Raw genomic sequence first — 25,987 nt, 5'->3', positions numbered from 1 at the left:
TTTTTTTTCTAAAATTACTTGTGGGAATCACTGACTGGCCAGCATTTATTGCCTATCCCAAGTTGCCCTTGAGAAGATGGTGGTACGCTGCCTTCTAAAACTGCTGCAGTCCATGTGCTGTAGATGGGCTCACAATGCCGTTATGGAGGGAATTCCAGGATTTTAGACCATAAGACCATAAGACATAGGAGTGGAAGTAAGGCCATTCGGCCCATCGAGTCCACTCCGCCATTCAATCATGGCTGATGCGCATTTCAGCTCCACTTACCAGCGTTCTCCCCGTAGCCCTTAATTCCTCGAGACAACAAGAATCCATCAATCTCGGCCTTGAAGACATTTAGCGTCCCAGCTTCCACTGCACTCCGTGGCAATCAATTCCACAGGCCCACCACTCTCTGGCTGAAGAAATGTCTCCGCATTTCTGTTCTGAAATGACACCCTCTAATTCTAAGGCTGTGTCCACGGGTCCTAGTCTCCTCGTCTAATGGAAACAATTTCCTGGCATCCACCTTTTCCAAGGCATGTATTATTTTGTACGTCTCTATTAAGTCTCCCCTTAATCTTCTAAACTCCAACGAATACAATCCCAGTATCCTCAGCCGTTCCTCATATGTTAGACCTGTCATTCCAGGGATCATCCGTGTGAATCTCCGCTGGACACGTTCCAGTGCCAGTATGTCCTTCCTGAGGTGTGGGGACCAAAACTGGACACAGTACTCCAAATGCGGCCTAACCAGAGCTTTATAAAGTCTTAGTAGTACATCTCTGCTTTTATATTCCAACCCTCTTGAGATAAGAGACAACATTGCATTCGCTTTCTTAATCACGGACTCAACCTGCATGTTTACCTTTAGAGAATCCTCGACTAGTACTCCCAGATCCCTTTGTGCTTTGGCTTTATTAATTTTCTCACCATTTAGAAAGTAGTCTATGCTTTTATTCTTTTTGCCAAAGTGCAAGACCTCGCACTTGCTCACGTTAAATTCCATCAGCCATTTCCTGGACCACTCTCCCAACCTGTCTAGATCCTTCTGTAGCCTCCCCACTTCCTCAGTACTACCTGCCTGTCCACCTAACTTCGTATCATCGGCAAACTTCGCTAGAATGCCCCCGGTTCCCTCATCCAAATCATTAATATATAATGCGAACAGCTGTGGCCCCAGCACCGAACCCTGCGGGACACCGCTCGTCACCGGCTGACATTCTGAAAAAGAACCTTTTATCCCAACTCTCTGCCTTCTGTTAGACAGCCAATCCTCAATCCATCCCAGCAGCTCACCTCGAACACCATGGGCCCTCACCTTGCTCAGCAGCCTCCCGTGTGGCACCTTATCAAAGGCCTTTTGAAAGTCTAGATAGACCACATCCACTGGGTTTCCCTGGTCTAACCTACTTGTTACCTCTTCAAAAAATTCCAACAGGTTTGTCAGGAATGACCTCCCTTTACTAAATCCATGTTGACTTGTTCTAATCAGACTCTGCTCTTCCAAGAATTTAGAAACCTCATCCTTAATGATGGATTCTAGAATTTTACCAACAACCGAGGTTAAGCTGATTGGCCTATAATTTTCCATCTTTTGCCTTGATCCTTTCTTGAACAAGGGGGTTACAACAGCCATCTTCCAATCATCCGGGACCTTTCCTGACTCCAGTGACTCTTGAAAGATCTCAACCAATGCCTCTGCTATTTCCTCAGCCACCTCTCTCAGAACTCTAGGGTGTATCCCATCGAGGCCAGGAGATTTATCAATTTTAAGACTTTTTAACTTTTCTAGCACTATCTCTTTCGTAATGGCAACCGTACTCAACTCAGCCCCGTGACACCCTTTAATTTTTGGGATATTACTCGTGTCTTCCACTGTGAAAACTGACGCAAAGTACTTGTTAAGTTCTATTTCCTTATCTCCCATCACTAGGCTTCCTGCATCAGTTTGAAGTGGCCCAATGTCTACTTTTGCCTGTCGTTTGTTTCTTATGTACTGAAAGAAACTTTTACTATTATTTCTAATATTACTGGCTAGCCTACCTTCATATTTGATCCTCTAATTTCTTATTACACTCTTTGTTATCCTCTGTTTGCTTTTGTATCCTTCCCAATCTTCTGATTTCCCACTGTTCTTAGCCACTTTATAGGATCTCTCTTTTTCTTTAATACATTTCCTGACTTCCTTTGTCAGCCAAGGTTGTCTAATCCCTCCCCGGTTAATCTTTCTTTTCTTGGGAATGAACCTCTGTACAGTGTCCTCAATTATACCTACAAACTCCTGCCATTTTTGCTCTACTGTCTTCCCGGTTAGCCTCTGCTTCCAGTCTATTTTAGTCAGTTCCTCTCTCATGCCCTCATAATTACCTTTATTCAACTGTAACACCATTACATCCGATTTTGCCTTCTCCCTTTCAAACTCCAGACTGAACTCTACCATATTATGGTCGCTACTTCCTAAGGGTTCCCTTACTTTAAGATCTTTTATAGAGTCTGGTTCATTGCAAAGCACTAGGTCCAGAATAGCCTGCTCTCTTGTGGGCTCCATGACAAGCTGTTCCAAAAAGCCATCCTGCAAGAATTCCATGAATTCCCTTTCTTTAGATCCACTAGCAACATTATTTACCCAGTCCACCTGCATATTGAAGTCTCCCATGATCAATGTAACCTTGCCTTTCTGACATGCCTTCTCTATTTCCCGGTACATGTTGCATCCCTGGTCCTGACCACTGTTAGGAGGTCTATACACAACTCCAATTATGTTTTTTTTGCCTTTGTGGTTCCTCAATTCCACCCACACATAGCGTCGGATGATGTGGAGTCTGTCATTCAATACCATAGATTTAATTTTGTTCTGAACTAACAAGGCAACCCCACCCCCTCTGCCCACCTCTCTGTCTTTTCGATAAGTTGAAAAACCATGGAGGTTTAACTGCCAGTCCTGACCCCCCTGTAACCAAGTCTCTGTGATGCCTACTACATCATAATCCAGTAACTGTGAAGGAACAGTGAGGGGAACTTGCAGGTGGTGATGTTCCATGTGTTCTATGTCAGGGATTGTGTTTTACATCTTTCACCCACTTCATCTTGAACACATCAGCATAACCTTCTATTTTTTATTCCCCTCTGTTGTTTTTCCATCTTGGATGTGGTTTGCTCACTGAGTTTGAAGGTTCATTTCCAGACATTTCGTTACCCTACGAGGTAACATCTTCAGTGGGCCTCAGGCGAAGCACTGCCAAAAACTCCTGCTTTCTATTTATACGTTTGGGTTTCTTTGGGTTGGTGATGTTATTTTCTGTGGTGAAGTCACCTCCTGTTTCTTTTCTCAGGGGGTGGTAGATGGGGTCTAACTCAATGTGTTTGTTGACACATCCGGTTGGAATGCCATGCTTCTAGGAATTCTCATGCATGTCTTTGTTTGGTTTGTCCTAGGATGGATATGCTGTCCCAGTCAAAGTGGTGTCCCTTTCTCATCTGTAAAAAAAAGGATACGAGTGAGAGAGGGCCATGTCTTTTTGTAGCTAGCTGATGGTCATGTATCCTGGTGGCTAGTTTTCTGCCTGTTTGTCCAATGTAGTGTTTGTTACAGCTCTTGCACGGTATTTTGTAAATGACATTAGTTTTGCTTCTGTCTGTATAGGGTCTTGCAAGTTCATTAGCTGCTGTTTTAGTGTGTTGGTGCGTTTCTGGGCTACCATGATGCCAAGGGGTCTGAGTTAGTCTGGTAGTCATTTCCGAGATGTCTTTGATGTAGGGGAGAGTGGCTACGGTTTGTGGACGTGTTTTGTCTGCTTGTTTGGGTTTGTTACAGAGAAATCGGCAGACTGTGTTCATTGGGTACCCATTCTTTTTGAATACACAGTATAGGTGATTTTCCTCTGCTCTGTGTAGTGGCTCATTGAAATAATGTTCTGATTCAGCTTCATTTGTGGATGTTGGAATGTTTGCTTCTGTAGTTCAATATTTGGTCTGTATGTATGGTTTTCCTGAAGACGCTGGTTTGAAGTTCCCCATTGGCTGTTCACTCTACTGTGACATCTAGGAATGGCAGTTTCTTGTTGTTTTCCTCCTCTTTAATGAATTTTATGCCAGTAAGGGTATTATTGATGCTCTTAAAGGTTTCCTCTAATTTGTTTCGTTTAGCGATGACAAAGGCTGTCATCCACATAGCGGACCCAAAGTTTGGGTTGGATGGTTGGCAGAGCTGTTTGTTCAAGTCTCTGCATTACTGCTTCTGCTAAGAACCCTGATATCGGAGATTCCATGAGTCTTCTGTTGGTTTGTCTGGAGGTTATGTTGTTGAAGGTGAAGTGTATGGTAAGGCATAGGTCCACTAGCTTGATGATACTGTCTTTGTTGATGAGGTTAGTGGCGTTTAGTGTATGTGTCTTTGAGTCTAAGACCAAAACACTTAATAGAAGACTCACGGCAGTCCATCCACTCCACCCAAGAATTCCTGAAGACCATCAAAAACACTAAGATAAAAGGGGATGAAATAATGGCCTCCTTTGATGTAACAGCCCTGTTAACATCAATCAACTTTAATCTGGCCAAGGAAACACTGACTACACTATTAGAAGATCTGGAATTAAGAGTCTAATGCCACGTAATCATTATCAATTGTGAAAAAATTCCATCTAGTTCACTAATGTCCTTTAGGGAAGGAAATCTGCTGCCTTTACCTGGTCTGGCCTACATATGACTCCAGACCCACAACAACGTGGTTGACTTTTCAAACTGTCCTCTGGCAATTTGAGATGAGCATTTGGTTCAGCCAGCAACACCCACATTTCATGAATGAATTTTAAAAAGTTCGTTACCCCAACATTTCACAAAAATTAAGAAAATAGCCTTATTCTGTTTAATTTACATAGTTCTGATCGCCACCTTGCACTTCAAAGGCTTCTATCTCCTTTTAGTATTGAAAATGGATACCTTTTCAATCTTCACTGATATCAACTTCAGAATTGTAACCCTCCAACCCCAGTCCAGCATATCTCTTCAACCTTTTCTAGTCTCTTCTCTATATTCCAAATCTTTGTTTTCCATCGCTCACACATCTTTCAGCCAGCCCATCCTTCTCCACAATCAGCAAACACACATTCACTCAGTTATCACACTTCCTCCTGCTTAAAAAAAGGTGTCCTTCATACCAACCAAATTACATCATTCTACTCAAATTTTCTTTTCAGTGGAGAACTTCCAAGACTTCAAAGCTTTGGGATTTCTTTACATCAATGGAGCTCCAAAAAATGAATTTGACACAACAAAGCAAATTCCTCCAACAGAGAACAAATCCAATAAATAAAAAGCCTATGAGAAAACCTAATCAAACAATGGATAACAAAATGGAGCTGGAGTGAGAGAAGAATTTCTTGCCTCCACAGATTAGTATGAATACTGAAATACAACAGCTAAATCAGATTTTTAAAATATAACCTGACTGCACTGGGGTGCATGAAAGCAAAAGGTGTGGAGGAGCAAGTGAGCATAAAACTGGCTATCAGTGTTTTCCTAGGACAGTGGGAAGTGTGTTTCAGCATTGGGATGGGGGTTAAGAGATCAAACTAATGTAATTAAGTCTGAGCAGAATGAGATATTCCATTGTTCCAGTAACCAAGTTCAGATCAGGTCTTCAGCAGACTAAAATCAACATAATTCTTCAGTTAAAAATTTCCACTGATTGAAATACCAAAGGAATACATATAGCATGGAGCAGAGCATGGAGCATAACTGGCATTAGCAGAGGTCAGGTACCTCAAATTTGTTCAGAGTTGATAAACTGGAATCATTTCTTCAGCAATTACATGACATAGTTCTGAACTTCTTGAAGGTAGCAGGTGCTATAGATCAGAACCAACTACAATCTTACCTCAGCAATAACCGGTAGTTGATGACATCTTTAATAGAATATGCAGGTACCCAAAAGGAGCTTCATAGGATAGAAAATTGACACCAAGCCAAAAAAGGTGACATTAGGCCAGATGGCCAAAAGTTTAATCAATCAAGTAGATTTTTAAATTTTTCCTTATTTAAAATGTAGCTAACAAGGTTTACATACATATTTACACAGAGTCATCCAGCACAGAAACAGATCCTTTGGTTCAAACAGCCCATGCCGAACATTATCCCAAACTAAACTTGTCCCACCTGCCTGTTCCTGGCCCATATCCCTCCAAACCCTTCCAATTCATGTGTCCATCCAAATGTCTTTTAAACATTGTAATTGTACCCACATCCACCACCTCCTCAGGAAGTTCATTCCACACGTGAACAATTGCGTAAAACATTTGCCTCATGTCCTCTTTCATTCTCTTTCCTCTCATTTTAAAAATGTGCCCCTAGTCTTGAAATTCCCCATCTTACAACTACCATCAACTCTGTCTATAGTCTCTCATTAATTTATAAACATCTTTCCATTAGACCTTATAGAGGTTTACAAAATTATGAGGGGCACGGATACGATAAATAGGCAAAGTCTTTTCCCTGGGTTTGGGGAGTCCAGAACGAGAGGGCATAGGTTTAGGGTGAGAGGGGAAAGATATAAAAGAGACCTAAGGGCAACTTTTCAAACAGAGGATGGTACGGGTATGGAATGAGCTGCCAGAGGAAGTGGTGGAGGGTGGGTACAATTGCAACATTTAAAAGGCATTCGGATTGGTAAATGAATAGGAAGGTTTGGAGGGACATGGGCCGGGTGCTGGCAGGTAGGACTAGATTAGGTTGGGATATCTGGTCAGCATGGACAGGTTGGACCAAAGTGTTTGTTTCCATGCTGTACATCTCTATGACTCTACAAAGACAGGTACAAAGTTTATCATCAAGAAGCTGAAGGAACAGCCACTCAAGATGAAACAATTAAAATCAGGATATTCAAGAGATAAAAACAGATAAGCAGAGATCTCAATTCAGGGCAAGAGGTTAGAGACAGTAATGGACAAGGCCAGGGAGAATTTGAATACAGAAAAGCCATTGCTGAACCAGAGCCAGAGAGTCAGAGATGTACAGCACGGAAACAGACCCTTCGGTCCAACCCGGCCATGCCAACCAGATATCCCAACCCAATCTAGTCCCACCTGCCAGCACCCGACCCATATCCCTCCAAATCCTTCCTATTCATATCCCCATCCAAATGCCTCTTAAATGTTGCAATTGTACCAGCCTCCACCACTTCCTCTGGCAGCTCATTCCATACACGTACCACCCTCTGCGTGAAACAGTTGCCCCTTAGGTCTCTTTTATATTTTTCCCCTCTCACCTTAAACCTCTAGTTCTCGACTCCCCGACCCCAGGGAAAAGACTTTGTCTATTCACCCTATCCATGCCCATCATAATTTTGTAAACCTCTATAAGGTCACCCCTCAGCCTCAGACGCTCCAGGAAAAACAGCCCCAGTCTGTTCAGCCTCTCCCTATAGCTCAAATCCTCCAACCTTGGCAACATCATTGTAAATCTTTTTTGAATCCTTTCAAGTTTCACAACATCTTTCTGATAGGAAGGAGACCGATAGGACAGGAATGTCCTGTACAGCCACTGTAGGTCAGTCAATACAAAGTGAGAAGTGAATGGAAGCTGGTGAAATTTAGGATTTAAGCAGTCAGCTGCATGATCTCAAGTCTATGGAGAGTGGAACAGTGTGGGTGGAATGGAAAGTATTGCTCTGACTGTCAAACATTCATCCACAAACTGAAACGAACAGTCTGCATGCTAGTTATTCTAGAAGAGGAAAAAAGTATCAAGCAAGTCATTCAAAACCTCACACCTTTCAACTTCTAACCCACCAATTGTTTTCTAAAATTAAATTAAACACTAAAGTCTCACATGATAACGTTTTGAACCCCATTGGGCATCAAAACACTTATTTTCACTTCTGAACATCACCCCCACGCTCTAATTCATCTGCCTAGTAACAGCCCTTCCATCCGCTCAATCTTTCGAATATCCCCTTTTCCAGACTCCCTAATTTCAGCCAACATGAAGTTTAACTCTCAAAAATTTACCCTATGTATTCTGTTTCCTTCATTGTTGATCAACAACCTGGAATTCAAAAGTTTTTTCATTTATGGATCTCTCAGTCATTTTCTCTGTAATTGAGGGATTTTGACTGCCTCCAGAGATAAATTTTCCAATCTCCCATCCAGCTGCTTCACCTGGAGATTACATCAGCACAGTGGCCTTAATCTTAAGTCAGAGGCTATGAATATTGCAGCGAGTAACTTATGTAATGCCCCAAAGCCTGTCCATCATCTACATGGCACAAGTCAGGAAGGTAACGGAATACTCCCCACTTGCTTGGATGGGTGCAACTCCAACAACACTCGAGAAGCTTGACACCATCCAGGTCAAAGCAGCCTGCTTGATTGGTACCACATCCACAAATATCCACTCCCTCCAACCCAGACACTCAGCAGCAGCAGTGTGTATTACTTGTAAGATGCATTGCAAACATTCACAGATCCTCTGCAGCACTTCCACCTAGAAGGACAAGGGCAACAGATACATAAGAACACCTCCAACAGGGCTCCCTTCCAAGCCATTCACCATCCTGACTTGGAAATAAATCACCAGTTCTTTCACTGTTGATGGATTAAAATCCTAGAATTACCTCTCTAATGGCATTCTGGGTCAAGCCACAGTAGGTGGACTGCAGCAGTTCAATGCGGCAGCTAACTACCACATTCTTAAGGGCACCTAGGGATGGGTAATAAATGACAGCCAAGCAGCGAAGCCCACATGCCATAAATGAATTAAAAAATGAGAGTAGGGAATGTCTTAATCTGTTTTGTAAGGCATCTCAAACAGACAGACTGATGGGATGGACCAGCTGATCATTTCCTCTCCAGCATGTTTATGTATGTGTCAATTCAAGGAGCTCAGTCACAGAACAATGTAGAGATTGGAACAAGGAATCAAGATATTTAGCCCAGTAAATTCACTCTTTATTCAAGCAAACAATCCTAATCATGTCCATCCACCCCATTTCCACATCTTTTAATCCTTTTTCTTAATCCACTGAGTCAATCTAATTTTAAATGTTCAGTAGTTTCAAATTCAATAACTAAACCCAGAAGTGAGCCCCACAGTCACATATTTGGTTAAAAACTTTTTTCTGCCTTCTGCTTTTATTTGTATTTACATATAAGCTTTAACGTAGCTCACTTTTCGAAGAAATTCCATGAGCAATTATCAAACAGGACTTGACATTATATCCCATAAGGAGTTATTAGGTGAGGCAATCAAAATCTTGGTCAAGGAGGTGGGTTTTAACAATATCTGAAGACAAAAAAAAGGAGGTAATGGCCTCAGATGATTATGAATGGAATTCTGTAGACTAAGACCATGGCAGTCAAAGGCTATTGGCCACACCAATTGTGGAGAGATTAAAAATAGGATTGAGCACAAAATATACCATTAGAAGCAGGCCATTGCTGAAGAGATGGTATGAAACTGAAGTTTAAATATCTAAGAGGATTGTGGAGCTGAAAGAGTTTACAGAGAGAGAAATGGCAAGTCTATGAAAGGATTTGACAGCAAGGATGAAATTCTAAAACCAAGATTGCTTAACCAGAAGCCAATGTAGATGTGAAATGTGATGTGTGAAAGATTTGGTACAGGTGAGGACACAGAGCTTTGGAAACCAACCATAAATTTCAAGGAATATTCAAGTATAGCAGTAACACAGATTGTGTGGAGTCCTGGAGGATGAGACTGAATTCCAAGCAATACTACCTGTCAAAAAAAATGTAGGAACTATGCACTAGAATGGTCACTTTGACGCTGCATGGGTCCTAAATGTAAGCATCACTGGTTAATGTCACTTTATTTTAACTGCCTCTGGTGCACTGAGTTTTGTTAGTACTGTAACGGTGTTTTTTCCACTTGGGACTAAATCAACCTTCATGGAGCATTTGCTGCTGATTGTGTCCAATATCCGAATGGAACTTATTTTGCAACTTATCTTCAGGTTTCTCTTCTGAGATTCTCACTTCTCCCCCTTGCAGATGCCAGATACTGATGGACTGTCCTCACATTCCAAACCCACTATGTTTTGAAATTCTTCACACGTCTGGCATTTGGAAGGGACCATAGTTTTCATTTTGACGAGAAACGGACTCTGCTACATGGCGCAAAAGAAAATTTTGCAACTTGAAGAAACTGATGCATGTTTTTAGCTGTACAAGACAATGTTATTTTGCAAAGCAGTAAAGAGGACATTTTGAAACTGGGTGGCAGTTTCAAAATAGTCTTAGAGTTAAGAAAACACTGCCTGATGGCAGCCTTGGTCGGGCTGCAGTTTGCTACAAATCAAGAGACACAAGGCAGCTTGACACACCCAGAGCCTGCAAATTATTTTGCCCTGTCTCTCCACCTGAGTGAAGAGATGAAAAATAAAGGGAGTTTAAAAGAAAGAATTTTAACAAGAAAAGATGAAGTCCACCAGATCAACAACTTAAGTGAAGGTTTACCATTGATTTCTTGACAATATCGTGTCATCACTGATAGAATCAAAAAGAATTGAGAGACAACTTAACCAATCCTCATGATCTGGAATTCAGAATACTGCTCCCTGTCTGTATGCTTTCCACCCATAATACCTTTGACAAGCCACATATGTTACAACACAGGATAAAACCTCTCTGCTAATTTCAATGTGACACACAGAAGATTCATACCATGCTGTAATCAATGAAAATTTGAGAGGCAAAGAACTATCCCAAAAGTCACTAATTTAAAATAAAAATTAACAACGTTAATTTTTTAAAGTTTAACAGAGAATGATTAACTAACAACTATTTACAACTCATTTATCTAAACCTACCCTTTACTTTCCCCTCTACAATACTGGTCTGATAAAACCCCAGATTAAGATTTACAGAAAAATTCAAATTTCAAAACCAGCCAGCTATGGAATTTTCTCTTTGTATCTTCCTCCGCAGTTGTGCTCTCCAGGTCGGTGTTGATATTTTTTCCTGTGCTAACTCCTCCTCCAGACAGGTACCTCTCAGTGTTCTTACAAGCAACCTACATCTGTTGGTCTTTTGGCAGCACCCCTTCCCAACTGTTCAATTTTCCCCGGTCTTATACACCAAAACATTGTATCATTTCATTGGTTTTAATATTGTCAAAATATGAAATTCAAACTTGACTGGAATTTGGTATCTTGGGGTATAGTTTAAACTAATTGGCCAAATTTGAATTTGTTTTTGTCTCATAGCAACCCAGCCAGTACCTGAGCAAGTGTTACATTGTTACCTTGCTCTGAACTCTCTGTGCTTCTCTAAGTCCTTGCTAGCTTTCAATTCTCTTAGAGGTACAGTACTCCTTACACCTTCATAACATAACAGTAGTGATTTGTTTTCTCTGCTGTTTAAACTTTAACTACAATATCCTGCCAATGACAAAACCTGGTGCAAATTGCTTTTGTCCTGACGAAAAAGCAAACTGATTATACTGATGGTCTAATTGGGATTTCGTATATTTCTTGATAGTTTTTTGGAACAATAGGATACAGCTTTTGGTGCACACCCCCAATTAAGTCTTGACACATTCCAGTGCTAGTGATCTGTTTAACCATATCGCCCATACCCATAAATTCATCTTTGATGGCATAGGATTCAAGATGGAAGTGAACAAGAACAGGACATTGAATGATGGAGCTGGTGTGAGGAGCTCAATCAGATAAGCTATGTTCAGCACCTCAATTCCACTCACACTCCTTTGCTCCACATCCAATTTTGTCACTTACTGATAATAAGCCTCATAAATAAAACAAATACACAAGTGAATAAAATCTTCTGAAACAAAGAAAGCACACTCCCGAAGACAAAATGCAGGTATTCCATGAACAAGTTAGGTGACAGCATTTCCAGCATTTTCTATTTATGCCTCAGACAGCAGTACTTTGCTCTTTTTAGAACATTACATTGTTATGATAAAGTAAAAACAGGTTTGCAGGGATGATGCATACTCACTGAATTCTCCAACAAGGGACACAGAATTTGCTCCTGGAGCCCACTCCTTGCAGTAAATTCCACCATCAGCCAATCGGTTGACACCAAAGGTTTCATAGCTGCGGGAAAACTGCTCTAGGCTTCCTTCATTCTCTTCAATACTTCTTGCCAAACTTACAAATTTATTGTACCTATGAGGGACAGTTCAAAAATATAAAGTTTCAGAGAAAGTTACAGCAAAGGCAGTTAGAATGATAAAGGATAACAGAAGTTGAAGCTTTTAAACATAATGAATATTATTTAATAATATTACATATTTTCAAAATCCTAGAACATTTCAGGTATTGGGTTTGATCATATTTCAGTTCACCAGATCACAAATGAAGATCAGTAAGGCATAATGGGTTTGAGCCATCTGGGTAGTCAATTGATATCTGCGATCTGTAATGCTAGAAGGGGATAATGTCTTCGAACAAAATAAAAAGAGAAGAGAATCTCAGAAGAAAACGATGGAGGCTAATGCTTGCAACAAAGACTTGCCTCAAAGTAAGTGCAACTCAAAAACTCCACAAACACAGGGAACTCTCTTCTTCCAAGAAGGGTTCACTCATTTGTGGAGAAAGCACACACTGGACAAAACTCAGTTTCCAAGTGGTATTGGCACCAAGTGATATCTACCAACGAGCTTTAAATTCAGGTGATACAAAGCGATCATTCCAAAACAAAGATCCTGTATTTTCTTGGACAGATGGTGTTGCTGGGAATTTTCCAAATTCAATTTCAGCTCTCGGGGCCCTTTACAACCTCCCCAACCCCTCGTTATAGCACCTTTTGTGCTGCTAATGGCTCAAATACAAGGCACTTTGCATCAGTAAAAAATTATTCGGAATCCAAGATTGACAGTAGAGCTGCCAAAAAAAATGAACGAATGCTGGTTTAGCAGTTCATGGTAATGCTAACTTACAAAACTGACATGTACCAACTTGTACTCTGATAGGAAGTTGATGACATTATTCAATCCAAGCTCTCCTCTCCCACTTTTCTTGCAATTTTTAAGTGTCAGGAAGTTCAAAGTTTGTGCGAAGATTTGTAGCTTGCATGGTATTTTGTACACTACATTCGTCTTGCTCATGTTGGGTATCGGGTCCTTCGTTCTGGTGAGTTGTTGTCTGAGCGTGGCTGTTGGTTTGTGTGCCGTTATGAGTCCTAGGGGTCGCAGTAGTCTGGCAGTCAGTTCCGAGATGCTCCTGATGTATGGTAGTGTGGCTAGTCCTTTTGGTTGTGGTATGTCCTCGTTCCGTGGTCTTTCTCTTAGGCATCTGCTGATGAAGTTGCGCGGGTATCCGTTTTTGGCGAATACCTTGTATAGGTGTTCCTCTTCTTCTTTTTGCAGTCCTGGTGTACTGCAGTGTGTTGTGGCCCTTTTGAATAGTGTCCTGATGCAGCTTCGTTTGTGTGTGTTGGGGTGGTTACTTTCATAGTTTAGGACTTGGTCTGTGTGTGTGGCTTTCCTGTAAACTCTTGTAGTGAATTCTCCGTCTGGTGTTCTCTGTACTATCACGTTTAGGAATGGGAGTTGGCTATCCTTTTCTTCTTCTCTCGTGAATCGGATTCCTGTGAGTGTGGCGTTGATGATCCGGTGTGTATTTTCTATTTCCGTGTTTTTAATGATTACAAACGTGTCATCGACATATCTGACCAAGAGTTGGTTGGCTATTGTTTCTCTGGTAATTCTATGGATTACCTAAAGTACACAAACCAGACATCCCACTCAGACCCATAGTATCACTACCAGGGACACCATCATACAAACTGGCCAAAGAACTACAACAGAAACTGAAACACCTGGTCAGCGGATCCAAACACTCTATACAATCAACACAGGAATTCTTGGACATCATCAAAAATATACACATAGACAAAGAAGAAACCATGATATCATTCGACGTGATGGCACTGTTCACTTCGATTGACAAAACCCTAGCCAGAGAAACAATAGCCAACCTACTGGACATACAGAACAGAAAACAGGACGCTGAACCTATCAACAAAGACGGCATACTTAAACTACTGGACTTGTGCCTCACAACACACTTCACATTCAACAATCAGATTTACGAACAAATCAACGGAACACCCATGGGATCACCAATCTCGGGACTCATAGCAGAGGCAGTTATGCAAAGGTTATTCCTGATGAAGGGCTTTTGCCCGAAACGTCGATTTTGCCTGTCCTCGGATGCAGCTTTATTCCTGATGAAGGGCTTTTGCCCGAAACGTCGATTTTGCCTGTCCTCGGATGCGGCCTGAATTGCTGTGCTCTTCCAGCACCACTGATCCAGAATCTGGTTTCCAGCATCTGCAGTCATTGTTTTTACCAAAGGTTAGAACAAACAGTCCTACCACAAATTCAACCCAAACTCTGGGTCAGATATGTCGATGACACGTTTGTAATCATTAAAAACACGGAAATAGAAAAAACACACTGGATCATCAACGTCACACTCACAGGAATCCGATTCACGAGAGAAGAAGAAAAGGATAGCCAACTCCCATTCCTAGACGTGATGGTACAGAGAACACCGAACGGAGAATTCACTACAAGGGTATACAGGAAAGCCACACACACAGACCAAGTCCTAAACTATGAAAGTAACCACCCCAACACACACAAACAAAGCTGCATCAAGACACTATTCAAAAGGGCCACAACACACTGCAGTACACCAGGACTGCAAAAAGAAGAGGAGGAACACCTATACAAGGTATTCGCCAAAAACGGATACCCACGCAACTTCATCAGCAGATGCCTAAGAGAAAGACCACGGAACGAGGACATACCACAACCAAAAGGACTAGCCACACTACCATACATCAGGAGCATCTCGGAACTGACTGCCAGACTACTGCGACCCCTTGGACTCATAATGGCACACAAACCAACAGCCACGCTCAGACAACTCACCAGAACGAAGGACCCGATACCCAACATGAGCAAAACTAATGTAGTGTACAAAATACCATGCAAGGACTGCACTAATCACTATATAGGACAAACAGGAAGACAGCTAACAATCCGCATACATGAACATCAACTAGCCACGAAACGACACGACCAGCTATCCTTAGTAGCCACACACGCAGACAACAAGCAACATGCTCCGGTTTCCTCCCACATCACAAAGATGTGCAAGGTCAGGTGAATTGGCCATACTAAATTGCCCGTAGTGTTAGGTAAAGGGTAAATGTAGGGGTATGGGTGGGTTTCGCTTCGGCGGGTCGGTGTGGACTTGTTGGGCCGAAGGGCCTGTTTCTACACTGTCATCTAATCTAATCTAATGAATTCGACTGGGACAACACTACTATCATAGGGCAAGCCAGACAGAGAATAGCCAGGGAATTCCTAGAGGCATGGCATTCATCCACAAACTCCATCAACAAACACATCGACCTGGACCCAATATACCAACCACTACAGCGGACAGCTGAAACTGACAACCGGAAGCGGCAGGGACAGACCACTATAAACATCGGAGGAAACATCAAAGAAGCGCTTCGCAGGAGGCTCCCAAGCACTGATGATGTCGCCTAGCCAGGGGACGAAACGTTTGCAACAAAAACTTCCTGTTAGGAAGTGGTTGAGTGAGGGGCATATTCTGATCATGAATTCAAGCTCTAACCCAGAAACTGAGCACAGGGGATTCCAGCTGATTCGGCCGTGCATTACAGAAGGAGTGTTGCCCTGACAGAGATGCTTTCTAAGATCTTAATGTATGAATATTAGTTCTTGCTAACTTAAAACATTCACTCCCTCAACCTTCAAAAGGAACTTTGATTTCTACAATTGACATGAAGAGAAACAGCAGTACATGGGATCACCATTCACATGGTGTCACCAATCCTGGACATGTGAATGGGATGGAATGCAATATGCAGTGTCGTGGTGGAGGAAGAGTACCTTCCAATGCTGGCTTCCTTGCCTTCTTGTGCACTGATTTAAATATTTAAAAAAAAAATTACTGCTAACTCCCACCCAACTGCACACACCAACCATTTTATGGCGCAGGTTGTATAAAATTGGGGTCAATTAAGCTTTGAGAAAGTTGAGTTGCCTACGACTTATTTATATCTGGTAGATTTTGCCAATATTAATATCCAATAACCATCTGTAGTGTGTGGTTAAACTTAATGATGGGTGGATTGGAAGGTGATATGCTGGGCACCCATCTAATATTGGACACCACCTCACCCAAAATACACGCACTGGGAGCACATAATAACCAGCCCAAGGCAAAAGAGAAAGGTATTAATATGGGAAATGATAAACAGACCGTGACAATAGGCAATAATATATACAAACCCAAGATTACACCAACAAAGCAAGCAAGAGTTGACAAAAATTAAAGAATAATAGGCAGTCTACCTGCATGTACATAACATTTGAAACAAACCAGATGAAATGATACCACAAATAAAATAATTGACAGTCATTTAGTTACACTAAACTTGACTACTACTGAAAAGATACATTTTTTTTTAAAACATTTTGTCTTGTCAAGTCATTTATAAGAATACCAATTCTTATATTTGGGATGGCACAGTGGCTCAGTGGTTAGCACTGCTGCCTCACAGTGCCAGGGACCTGGGTTCAATTCCAGCCTCGGGCGACTGTCTGTGTGGAACAAAGAAAGAACAAAGAAAATTTTCAGCTCAGGAACAGGCCCTTCGGCCCTCCAAGTCTGAGCCAATCCAAATGTACTGTCTAAACCTGTCGTTCAATTTCTAAGCATCTGTATCACTCTGCTCCCCACTTACTCATGCATTTGTCCAGACGCATCTTAAATGAATCTACCACCTCTGCTGGCAATGCGTTCCAAATGCCCACCACCCTCTGTGTGAAGTACTTACTGCTTGTATCCCCCTTAAACTTTCCACCTCTCACCTTGGAAGCGTGACCTCTTGGTATGGAATCCTTCACCCTGGGAAAAAGCTTGTCTCTATCCACCCTGTCTATACTCTTCATGATTTGTAAACCTCAATCAGGACCCCCCTCAATCTCCTTTTTTCTAATGAAAATAAACCTAACCTACTCAACCTTTCTTCAGAGCTAGCACCTTCCATACCAGGCAACACCCTCATAAACCTTCTCTGCACCCTCTCCAAAGCATCCACATCCTTTTGGTAATGTGGCAACCAGAACTGTACACAGTATTCCAAATGTGGCCGAACTAATGTCTTGTACAATTTTAACATGACTTGCCAGCTCTTATTACTCAATACCTCATCCGATGAAGGCAAGCATTCTATATATGCCTTCTTGAGCACTCTATCCACCTGTGCAGCACCCTTTAGGGTACAATGGACCTGCACTCCCAGATCTCTCTGCCCATCAACTTTTCCCAAGGCTCTTCCGTTCATTGTATAATTCGCTTGAGAATTAGTCTTGCCTAAATGCATCGCCTAACATTTTTCTGGATTGAAAACCATCTGCCACTTTTCCGCCCAATTCTCCAGTTTATCTCGATCCTCCTGTATTTTCTGACAGTCCCTTTTGCTTTCTGCTACTCCACCAGTCTTTGTGTCATCTGCAAACTTGCTGATCATACCAACAGTGCCCTCTTCCAGATCATTTATGTATATTACGAACAACAGTGGCCCCAACACTGACCCCTGTGGAAAACCAATGGTCATATTTCTCCATTTCGAGAAACTCCCTTCAACTACTACTCTCTGTCTCCTGTTGTTCAATCAGTTCTTTATCCACCGAGCTAGAACACCCTGCACACCATGTGACTTCACTTTCTCCATTAGTCTACCATGGGGAATCTTATCAAACGCCTTACTAAAGTCCATGTATATGACATCTACAGCCCTGCCTTCATCCATCAACTTGGTCACTTCCTCGAAGAACTCTATTGCACATTCTTCCAGTACCTGCGTGGGTTTCCTCTGGGTGTTCCAGTTTCCTTCCACAATACAAAGATGTGCACGTTAGATAAATTGGCCATGCTAAATTGCCCATAGTGTGTTCAGGGATGTGTAAGTTTGCTGCATTAGTCAGGGGTAAATGTAGAATAGTGGGGAATGGGTTTGGGTGGGATACTCTTTGGAGGACTCAGCGTGGACTTGTTGGACCGAAGGCCCTGTTTCCACACTGTAGGGATTCTATGATTCAATGAATTCACGGGGAAAACCAACGATTATACTGTATTAAAGGAGTGCCAAAGGGAACTGAACACTGTCACAAGCTAGACTCTCCCACAAGAGGAAAACAACCTCTCCACATCCACCCTGTCAAGTCTCCTAAGAATCTTCTAAGTTTCAATAAGGTATTAGAACAATAGAGAGAGATCATTCAATAGACAGGATTTAAGCAACAGGAATGTAGTAGGTTCGGACAGGGATGAGAAATGCCAAGAAGTAATTTATGAAAGTGATGTACAACAAACCAGAATTGATCAGGGACCTCGAAATGAAGGAGCCATTAGGAGGTCGTGACCATAATACAATAAGCTTCAATCTGCAATTTGAAAGGGAGAGGGTACAATCGGTAGTGACAATATTTCAGTTGAATAAAGGGATATATGGAGCTATGAGGGAGGAGCTGGCCAAAGTTCAATGGTGCAATACCTTAGCAGGGATGACAGTGGAGGAACAATGGCAGATATTTCTGGGTATAATGCAGAAGATGCAGGATCAGTTCATTCCAAAAAGGAAGAAAGATCAAATGAGGAGGCAGGGGTGGCCGTGGCTGACTAGGGACGTGAAGAAACACAAAGTTAAAAGAGGAAAAAGTATAACATAGCAAAGATGAATGGGGAAACGGAGGATTGGGAAGCTTTTAAAGAACAACAGAGGATTACTAAGAAGGAAATACCCAGAGAAAAAATGAGGTACGAAGGTAAACTGGCCAAAAATATAAAGGAGGATAATAAAAGCTTTTTTAGGTATGTGAAAGGGAAAAAAATGGTTAAGACTAAAATTGGGCCCTTGAAGACAGAAACGGGTGAATATATTACGGGGAACAAAGAAATGGCAGAAGAGTTGAATTGGTACTTCAGATCTGTGTTCACTGGGGAAGACACAAATAATCTCCCTGAGGTAACAGTGGCTGAAGGACCTGAACTGAAGGGAATTTATATTTGCCAGGAAATGGTGTTGGAGAGACTGTTAGGTCTGAAGGTTGATAAGTCCCCGGGGCCTGGTGGTCTACATCCCAGGGTACTGAAGGAGGTGGCTCGAGAAATCGTGGATGCATTGGTGATTATTTTCCAGAGTTCGATAGATTCAGGATCAGTTCCTGTGCATTGGAGGGTGGCTAATGTTGTACCACTTTTTAAGAAAGGTGGGAGAGAGAAAGCAGGAAATTATAGACCAGTTAGTCCGACCTCAGTGGTGGGAAAGATGCTGGAGTCAATTATAAAGGATGAAATTACGACACATCTGGATAGCAATAACAGGATAGGTCAGAGTCAGCATGGATTTATGATGGGGAAATCATGCTTGACTAATCTTCTGGAATTTTTTAAGGATGTAACTCTGAAGATGGACAAGGGAGATCCAGTGGATGTAGTGTACCTGGACTTTCAGAAAGCCTTTGATAAAGTCCCACATAGGAGGTTAATGAGCAAAATTAGGGCACATGGTATTGGGGGCAAAGTACTGACTTGGATTGAAAATTGGTTGGCTGACAGGAAACAAAGGATAGTGATAAACGGCTCCCTTTCGGAATGGCAGGCGGTGACCAGTGGGGTACCGCAGGAATCAGTGCTGGGACTGCAGCTTTTTACAATATATATTAATGATATAGAAGATGGTATTAATAGTAACATTAGCAAACTTGCTGATGATACAAAGCTGGGTGGCAAGGTGAAATGTGAGGAGGCTGTTAGGAGATTACAGGGTGACCTGGACAGCTTAGGTGAGTGGACAGATGCATGGCAGATGCAGTTTAATGTGGATAAATGTATGGTTATCCACTTTGGTGGCAAGAACAGGAAGGCAGATTACTACCTAAATGGAGTCAAGTTAGGTAAAGGGGCAGTACAAAGAGATCTGGGTGTTCTTGTACACCAGTCAATGAAGATAAGCATGCAGGTACAGCCGGTAGTGAAGAAAGCTAATAGCATGCTGGCCTTCATAACAAGAGGGATTGAGTATAGAAGCAAAGAGGTTCTTCTGCAGCTGTACAGGGCCCTGGTGAGACCGCATCTGGAATATTGTGCGCAGTTCTGGTCTCCAAATTTGAGGAAAGACATTCTGGCTACTGAGGGAGTGCAGCATAGGTTCACGAGGTCAATTTCTGGAATGGCGGGATTATCTTATGTTGAAAGATTGGAGCGACTGGGCTTGAATACCCTTGAGTTTAGAAGACTGAGAGGAGATCTGATTGAGATGTATAAGATTATTAAAGGATTGGACACTCTGGAGGCAGGAAACATGTTTCCGCTGATGGGTGAGTCCCGAACCAGAGAACATAGCTTAAAAATAAGGGGTAGGCCATTTAGGACAGAGATGAGGAGAAACTTCTTCACCCAGAGAGTGGTGGGTGTGTGGAATGCTCTGCCCCAGAAGGCACTTGAGACCCAGTCTCTGGATTCATTTAAGAAAGAGTTGGATAGAGCTCTCAAGGATAGTGGAATCAAGGGTTATGGAGATAAGGCAGGAACAGGATACTGATTGAGGATGATCAGACATGATCATAATGAATGGTGGTGCAGGCTCGAAGGGCAGAATGGCCTACTCCTGCACCTATTGTCTATTTCCAGCAGTAACTACAAGGTAGAAAAGAGCATAAAGGAGGAAATAAGGAGCTTGGCTGGAAGGTATAGTAATAACCATGACGGCATTTAATCTCCATATAATTGGAAAAGTTAGATAGGCAAAGGCAAAGGTTAGTAACAATACATATGGGCCGAGAAATCCCCAGGTCCGGATGGACTTCACCTAGTTTCTTAAATGAAGTAGCCAGTGAGATAACTGGCATAGTGGTTTTAATATTCCAAATTTTGCTGGATTTGGAGAGGTTTCCCTTTGGTTGGAAGATTGCAAATACAACACTTTTATTCAAGAAATGAGGGTAAGACATATCATGAAGCTACAGGCCAGTTAGCTTAACATCTGTCATAGGAATATGTTTTTGTTTCATTTGATCATGAGGTGCCGATGTTTCTAGCTGGGCCAGCATTTAATGCCCAGTCCTAATTGTTCTTGGGAAGGTAGTGCTGATTTGCATGAACCACTGGAGATTTTGGGGTATACAAAGACTCGCAGCATGGTTTTGACCCAGTGTCACTAAAGCAACAGCAATCTAGCCTGAAATCAGGGTGGGATGTAGTTTGGAGAGAAATTGCAACTCATGATGTTCCTATGTATCTGTTGTCCTCGCCCCTGTAGGTGATAGAAGTGTGGTAGATGTTGCCAGAGGAGCATCGGTGAGTTACTGCAATGCAAATATAAGTAGTCTTCAAGATACCACTGTGAAATCTGATGAAGGGAGTGAGTGCTGAAGGTGGTATGTCACTCAAGCAAGATGCTTTAATCCTGAATGGTACAGTCAATTCTGATTCAGTTAGTTCCGATCTTGTATTATAAGGAAATTGTGCAACACTCATGCTATTTAAACTAATGAGGCTGGAATCGCGTTATTGCCAATACAGGTGAGGAAACTTCTCGTTCTACAAATAACTGTCTAAATTCTTCTATCATATTAAACCTGTTGAAGAAACACATGTTACAGCAAACTAACTGTATCAAGCTTCAAGTACTGTTGCAGCTGCACTTATCCAAGTAAGTAGGGAGTATTCTATTACATTCCTGACTTGTGCCTTCTTGCCTTGTACAGCAGAACCTCAATTATCCAAGTGAGACGGGCGGAGATAATTGATCGGTAGGATAATCAAGCTGATCATAAACAAGCGGTAATTTGAGCGCTAGTTACCAAACATTTCTCAGTTATCCGACAATGCATGCCGGAATGCCGTTTAATTGATAACCAAATGCCGAGTTGCCTAATGCCCTTTTTACGGAACCTTGAGCTCTTTTTCAGATAATTTGAAATTTGGATAACTGATGTTCGGATAATCAAGGTTGTACTGTATATGGAGGACAGGCTTTGGGGAGACAGTTATTCACTACAGAATAGCTTTTGACCTGCTCTTGTATCCAATGATGGCATTAACATCAAAAGTTAAGGAGAGAAACTTAAATCTCATCTTGATGGAAATGGTCATTGCCTAGCATACATATGGTAAAAACAATGACTGCAGATACTGGAAACCAGATTCTGGAGTAGAGTGGTGCTGGAAAAGCATAGCAGTTCAAGCAGCATCCGAGGAGCAGGAAAATCGACATTTCGGGCAAAAGCCCTTCATCAGGAATACAGGCAGAGTGCCTGAAGGGTGACAGTTGCAGTGGGAGGGGGACTCTGAGATTTTTGTCGAGAGAGGAGGAAAACTTCTTCAAGGCAGGCATCCTTGCAAGAGGATTCGCAGTTGGGTTTAAATCAACTAGGTAAAAACAATGACTGCAGATGCTGGAAACCAAATTCTGGAGTAGAGTGGTGCTGGAAAAGCACAGCAGTTCAGGCAGCATCCGAGGAGCAAGAAAATCCTAGCATACATATTACCTGTCATTTCGATAATGGCATAGTCATAATGCCACTGGACTAGTTATCTAGTGCCCAGCTTCATGTTCTACAGTCATGTGCTCAACCCCAATAGAGCTGAGACAGAGGTGTGATTTCTCTGGGATCGAGTTTCTATAACTGATCATACTGTGAAACAGTTCTAACTGTAACATATACACACACATTACCTTTGCAGCTGAAGCCATTACTGCATAAGTCTGATGCCAGACTAAAATATGTCTTCATAGATTTTGTATTGATTTGAAAGGATGGCCTTTCACAGAAACAAACACAATGCTGAAGATTCAGGTTGAATAATAACATGGAAATTAATTGAACAAATGAAACTATTTACATATAACACAAATTTAAACATCAAACTATATGGTAAAATGTAATCCCATTTATCCCAACAATGCACCTTCACAATACTGACACCAAAAAGAATTTCCTTTTCTTTCACATCTGTAGGTTTAAATTTAACTCTCTACCTTGAGAATCTGAAAACCTTCTCCTGGAGCCTTCATACAACTGACATTAGACTTTCTCACCTCAAAATAACCCATTCAAGATTTTAACCAAACAATTCTGATCTGGAACTATAAACTAAACTGCTTGCACTGAAGTACCTTCTTTAACAGTTCTAAAAATACCTTTTTGTCCGGAACAACTATTCTTGCATAGCCAATACTTCTGAAAACTGCCGAACCTAAAACAAAAAAGCTTTATTTTTCCTTAAAGTTATGGGTGTTTGTCTTGAGCACAAAAGTAATTCTTCTACATGAAAGCCCAATTTACTGCACAGTTTACTCTGTTCGCTTGTAAACGCTCCCAATATGAATAAATATGTATTAGCCTGCACAAAGTCACTCTTCAGTATTGTTTTAAAAGAAATCACTAAGGCTAAAGAATTAATTGCAAGTTAATCATCACATTAAATAACAAAAAAAATCACCTGTTGAAGGAGCGTCGCTCCAAAAGCTAGTGTGCTTCCAATTAAACCTGTTGGACTATAACCTGGTGTTGTGTGATTTTTAACTTTGTACACCCCAGTCCAACACCGGCATCTCCGAATCAAAAAAAAATTAAATATGCAAGCACAGATTTTCCAATGACCAGGCAATCTTTACTCCTGCATAGATAAGAGTTATGCATGGGGACTCTGTGGAATCCCCTTCTTAGAAGAGTCCAAAAGGAATTGCCCAGGAAATTTGAGATTAAATGGAAAATTCCCCCACACCTGGAAACCTCAAAGTCTCAATTAAATTGGAGTATTTAAAGGGTTCCAACAATATAAAATAAATAGTTATTAACAAAGAATAAGTCTGCTAAATACATAGTCTAACTCTATTCTAACCTAATACTATTGAACTGACTCATACCTCAAATACCTCCAACTTCACCTCCCGCAGACCTGGACACCCCACCCCCCCATCTCCCAAGACATGACACACCCACTTTGCTGTAGACTTCTCCCCATTTTCTCCACCCTTCAATCTGAATTCCCTAAGCTCCCCACCTAGAGCTCTGCAATACAAGAGAACTAGGTAAAAACAATGACTGCAGATGCTGGAAACCAGATTCTGGATCAGTGGTGCTGGAAGAGCACAGCAATTCAGGCAGCATCCGAGGACAGGCAAAATCGACGTTTCGGGCAAAAGCCCTTCATCAGGAATAAAGGCAGAGAGCCTGAAGCGTGGAGAGATAAGCTAGAGGAGGGTGGGGGTGGGGAGAGAGTGGCATAGAGTACAATAGGTCAGTGGGGAAGGAGATGAAGGTGATAGGTCAGGGAGGAGAGGGTGGAGTGGATAGGTGGAAAAGGAGCTGGGCAGGTCGGACAAGTCCGGACAGGTCAGGGGATCGAGTTGCTGGAGGTTAGAAGCTAGGATGAGGTGGGGGAAGGGGAAATGAGGAAACTGTTGAAATCCACATTGATGCCCTGGGGTTGAAGTGTTCCGAGGCGGAAGATGAGGCGTTCTTCCTCCAGGCGTCTGGTGGTGAGGGAGCGGCGGTGGAGGAGGCCCAGCACCTCCATATCCTCGGCAGAGTGGGAGGGGGAGTTGAAATGTTGAGCCACTGGGCGATTTGGTTGATTGGTGCGGGTGTCTCGGAGATGTTCCCTAAAGCGCTCTGCTAGGAGGCGCCCAGTCTCCCCAATGTAGAGGAGACCGCATCAGGCGCAACGGATACAATAGATGATATTAGTGGATGTGCAGGTAAAACTTTGATGGATGTGGAAAGCTCCTTTGGGGCCTTGGATAGAGGTGAGGGAGGAGGTGTGGGCAATTTCCCTTCCCACGTGGTTAAAGATGCCCTCCAACGCATCTCATCCACATCCCGCACCTCCGCCCTCAGACCCAACCCCTCCAACCGCAACAAGGACAGAATGCCCCTGGTGCTCACCTTCCACCCTACCAACCTTCGCATAAACCAAATCATTCGCCGACATTTCCGCCACCTCCAAACAGACCCCACCACCAGGGATATATTTCCCTCCCCACCCCTCTTCGCCTTCCGCAAAGACCGTTCCCTACGTGACTACCTGGTCAGGTCCACGCCCCCCTACGACCCACCCTCCCATCCTGGCACTTTCCCCTGCCACCGCAGGAACTGTAAAAGCTACGCCCACACCTCCTCCCTCACCTCTATCCAAAGCCCCAAAGGAGCTTTCCACATCCATCAAAGTTTTACCTGCACATCCACTAATATCATCTATTGTATCCGTTGCTCCCGATGCGGTCTCCTCTACATTGGGGAGACTGGGCGCCTCCTAGCAGAGCGCTTTAGGGAACATCTCCGAGACACCCGCACCAATCAACCAAACCGCCCAGTGGCCCAACATTTCAACTCCCCCTTCCACTCGCCGAGGATATGGAGGTGCTGGGCCTCCTCCACCGCCGCTCCCTCACCACCAGACGCCTGGAGGAAGAACGCCTCATCTTCCGCCTCGGAACACTTCAACCCCAGGGCATCAATGTGGATTTCAACAGTTTCCTCATTTCCCCTTCCCCCACCTCATCCTAGCTTCTAACCTCCAGCAACTCGATCCCCTGACCTGTCCGGACTTGTCCGACCTGCCCAGCTCCTTTTCCACCTATCCACTCCACCCTCTCCTCACTGACCTATCACCTTCTTCTCCTTCCCCACTGACCTATTGTACTCTATGCCACTCTCTCCCCACCCCGACCCTCCTCTAGCTTATCTCTCCACGCTTCAGGCTCTCTGCCTTTATTCCTGATGAAGGGCTTTTGCCCGAAACGTCGATTTTGCCTGTCCTCGGATGCTGCCTGAATTGCTGTGCTCTTCCAGCACCACTGATCCAGAATACAAGAGAACTGTCAGAACAAATGAACAGCACTGCATTTCTGAAGAAGTCCTGATCAGATCTCCTGTGAGAAATGTAGTGCTCTCTCCTTTTGAAAA

The 25,987-nt window shown here is 42.7% G+C and overlaps 1 protein-coding gene across 4 annotated transcripts in view; it reads right to left on the bottom strand.

Annotated features, from left to right (window-relative positions):
- Positions 1-25,987, bottom strand: part of LOC122555434 (1,4-alpha-glucan-branching enzyme) — a 628,967-nt gene that overhangs the window by 524,555 nt on the left and 78,425 nt on the right. For all 4 annotated transcript variants that reach the window (XM_087992439.1, XM_087992437.1, XM_087992438.1 and 1 more), the window contains exon 2: positions 11,959-12,128. In XM_087992439.1, the coding sequence (XP_087848565.1) occupies positions 11,959-12,128 (170 nt within the window). The remainder of the gene's footprint in view (positions 1-11,958; positions 12,129-25,987) is intronic.

The sequence above is a fragment of the Chiloscyllium plagiosum genome, unplaced genomic scaffold, assembly GCF_037043375.1.
Source record: "Chiloscyllium plagiosum isolate Xiang-an unplaced genomic scaffold, Cpla_swu_hap1 HiC_scaffold_12, whole genome shotgun sequence".
Classification (NCBI taxonomy): domain Eukaryota; kingdom Metazoa; phylum Chordata; class Chondrichthyes; order Orectolobiformes; family Hemiscylliidae; genus Chiloscyllium; species Chiloscyllium plagiosum.
The sequence above is the reverse complement of the archived record's forward strand: the minus strand, read 5'-3'. Positions and strand labels throughout refer to the sequence as shown.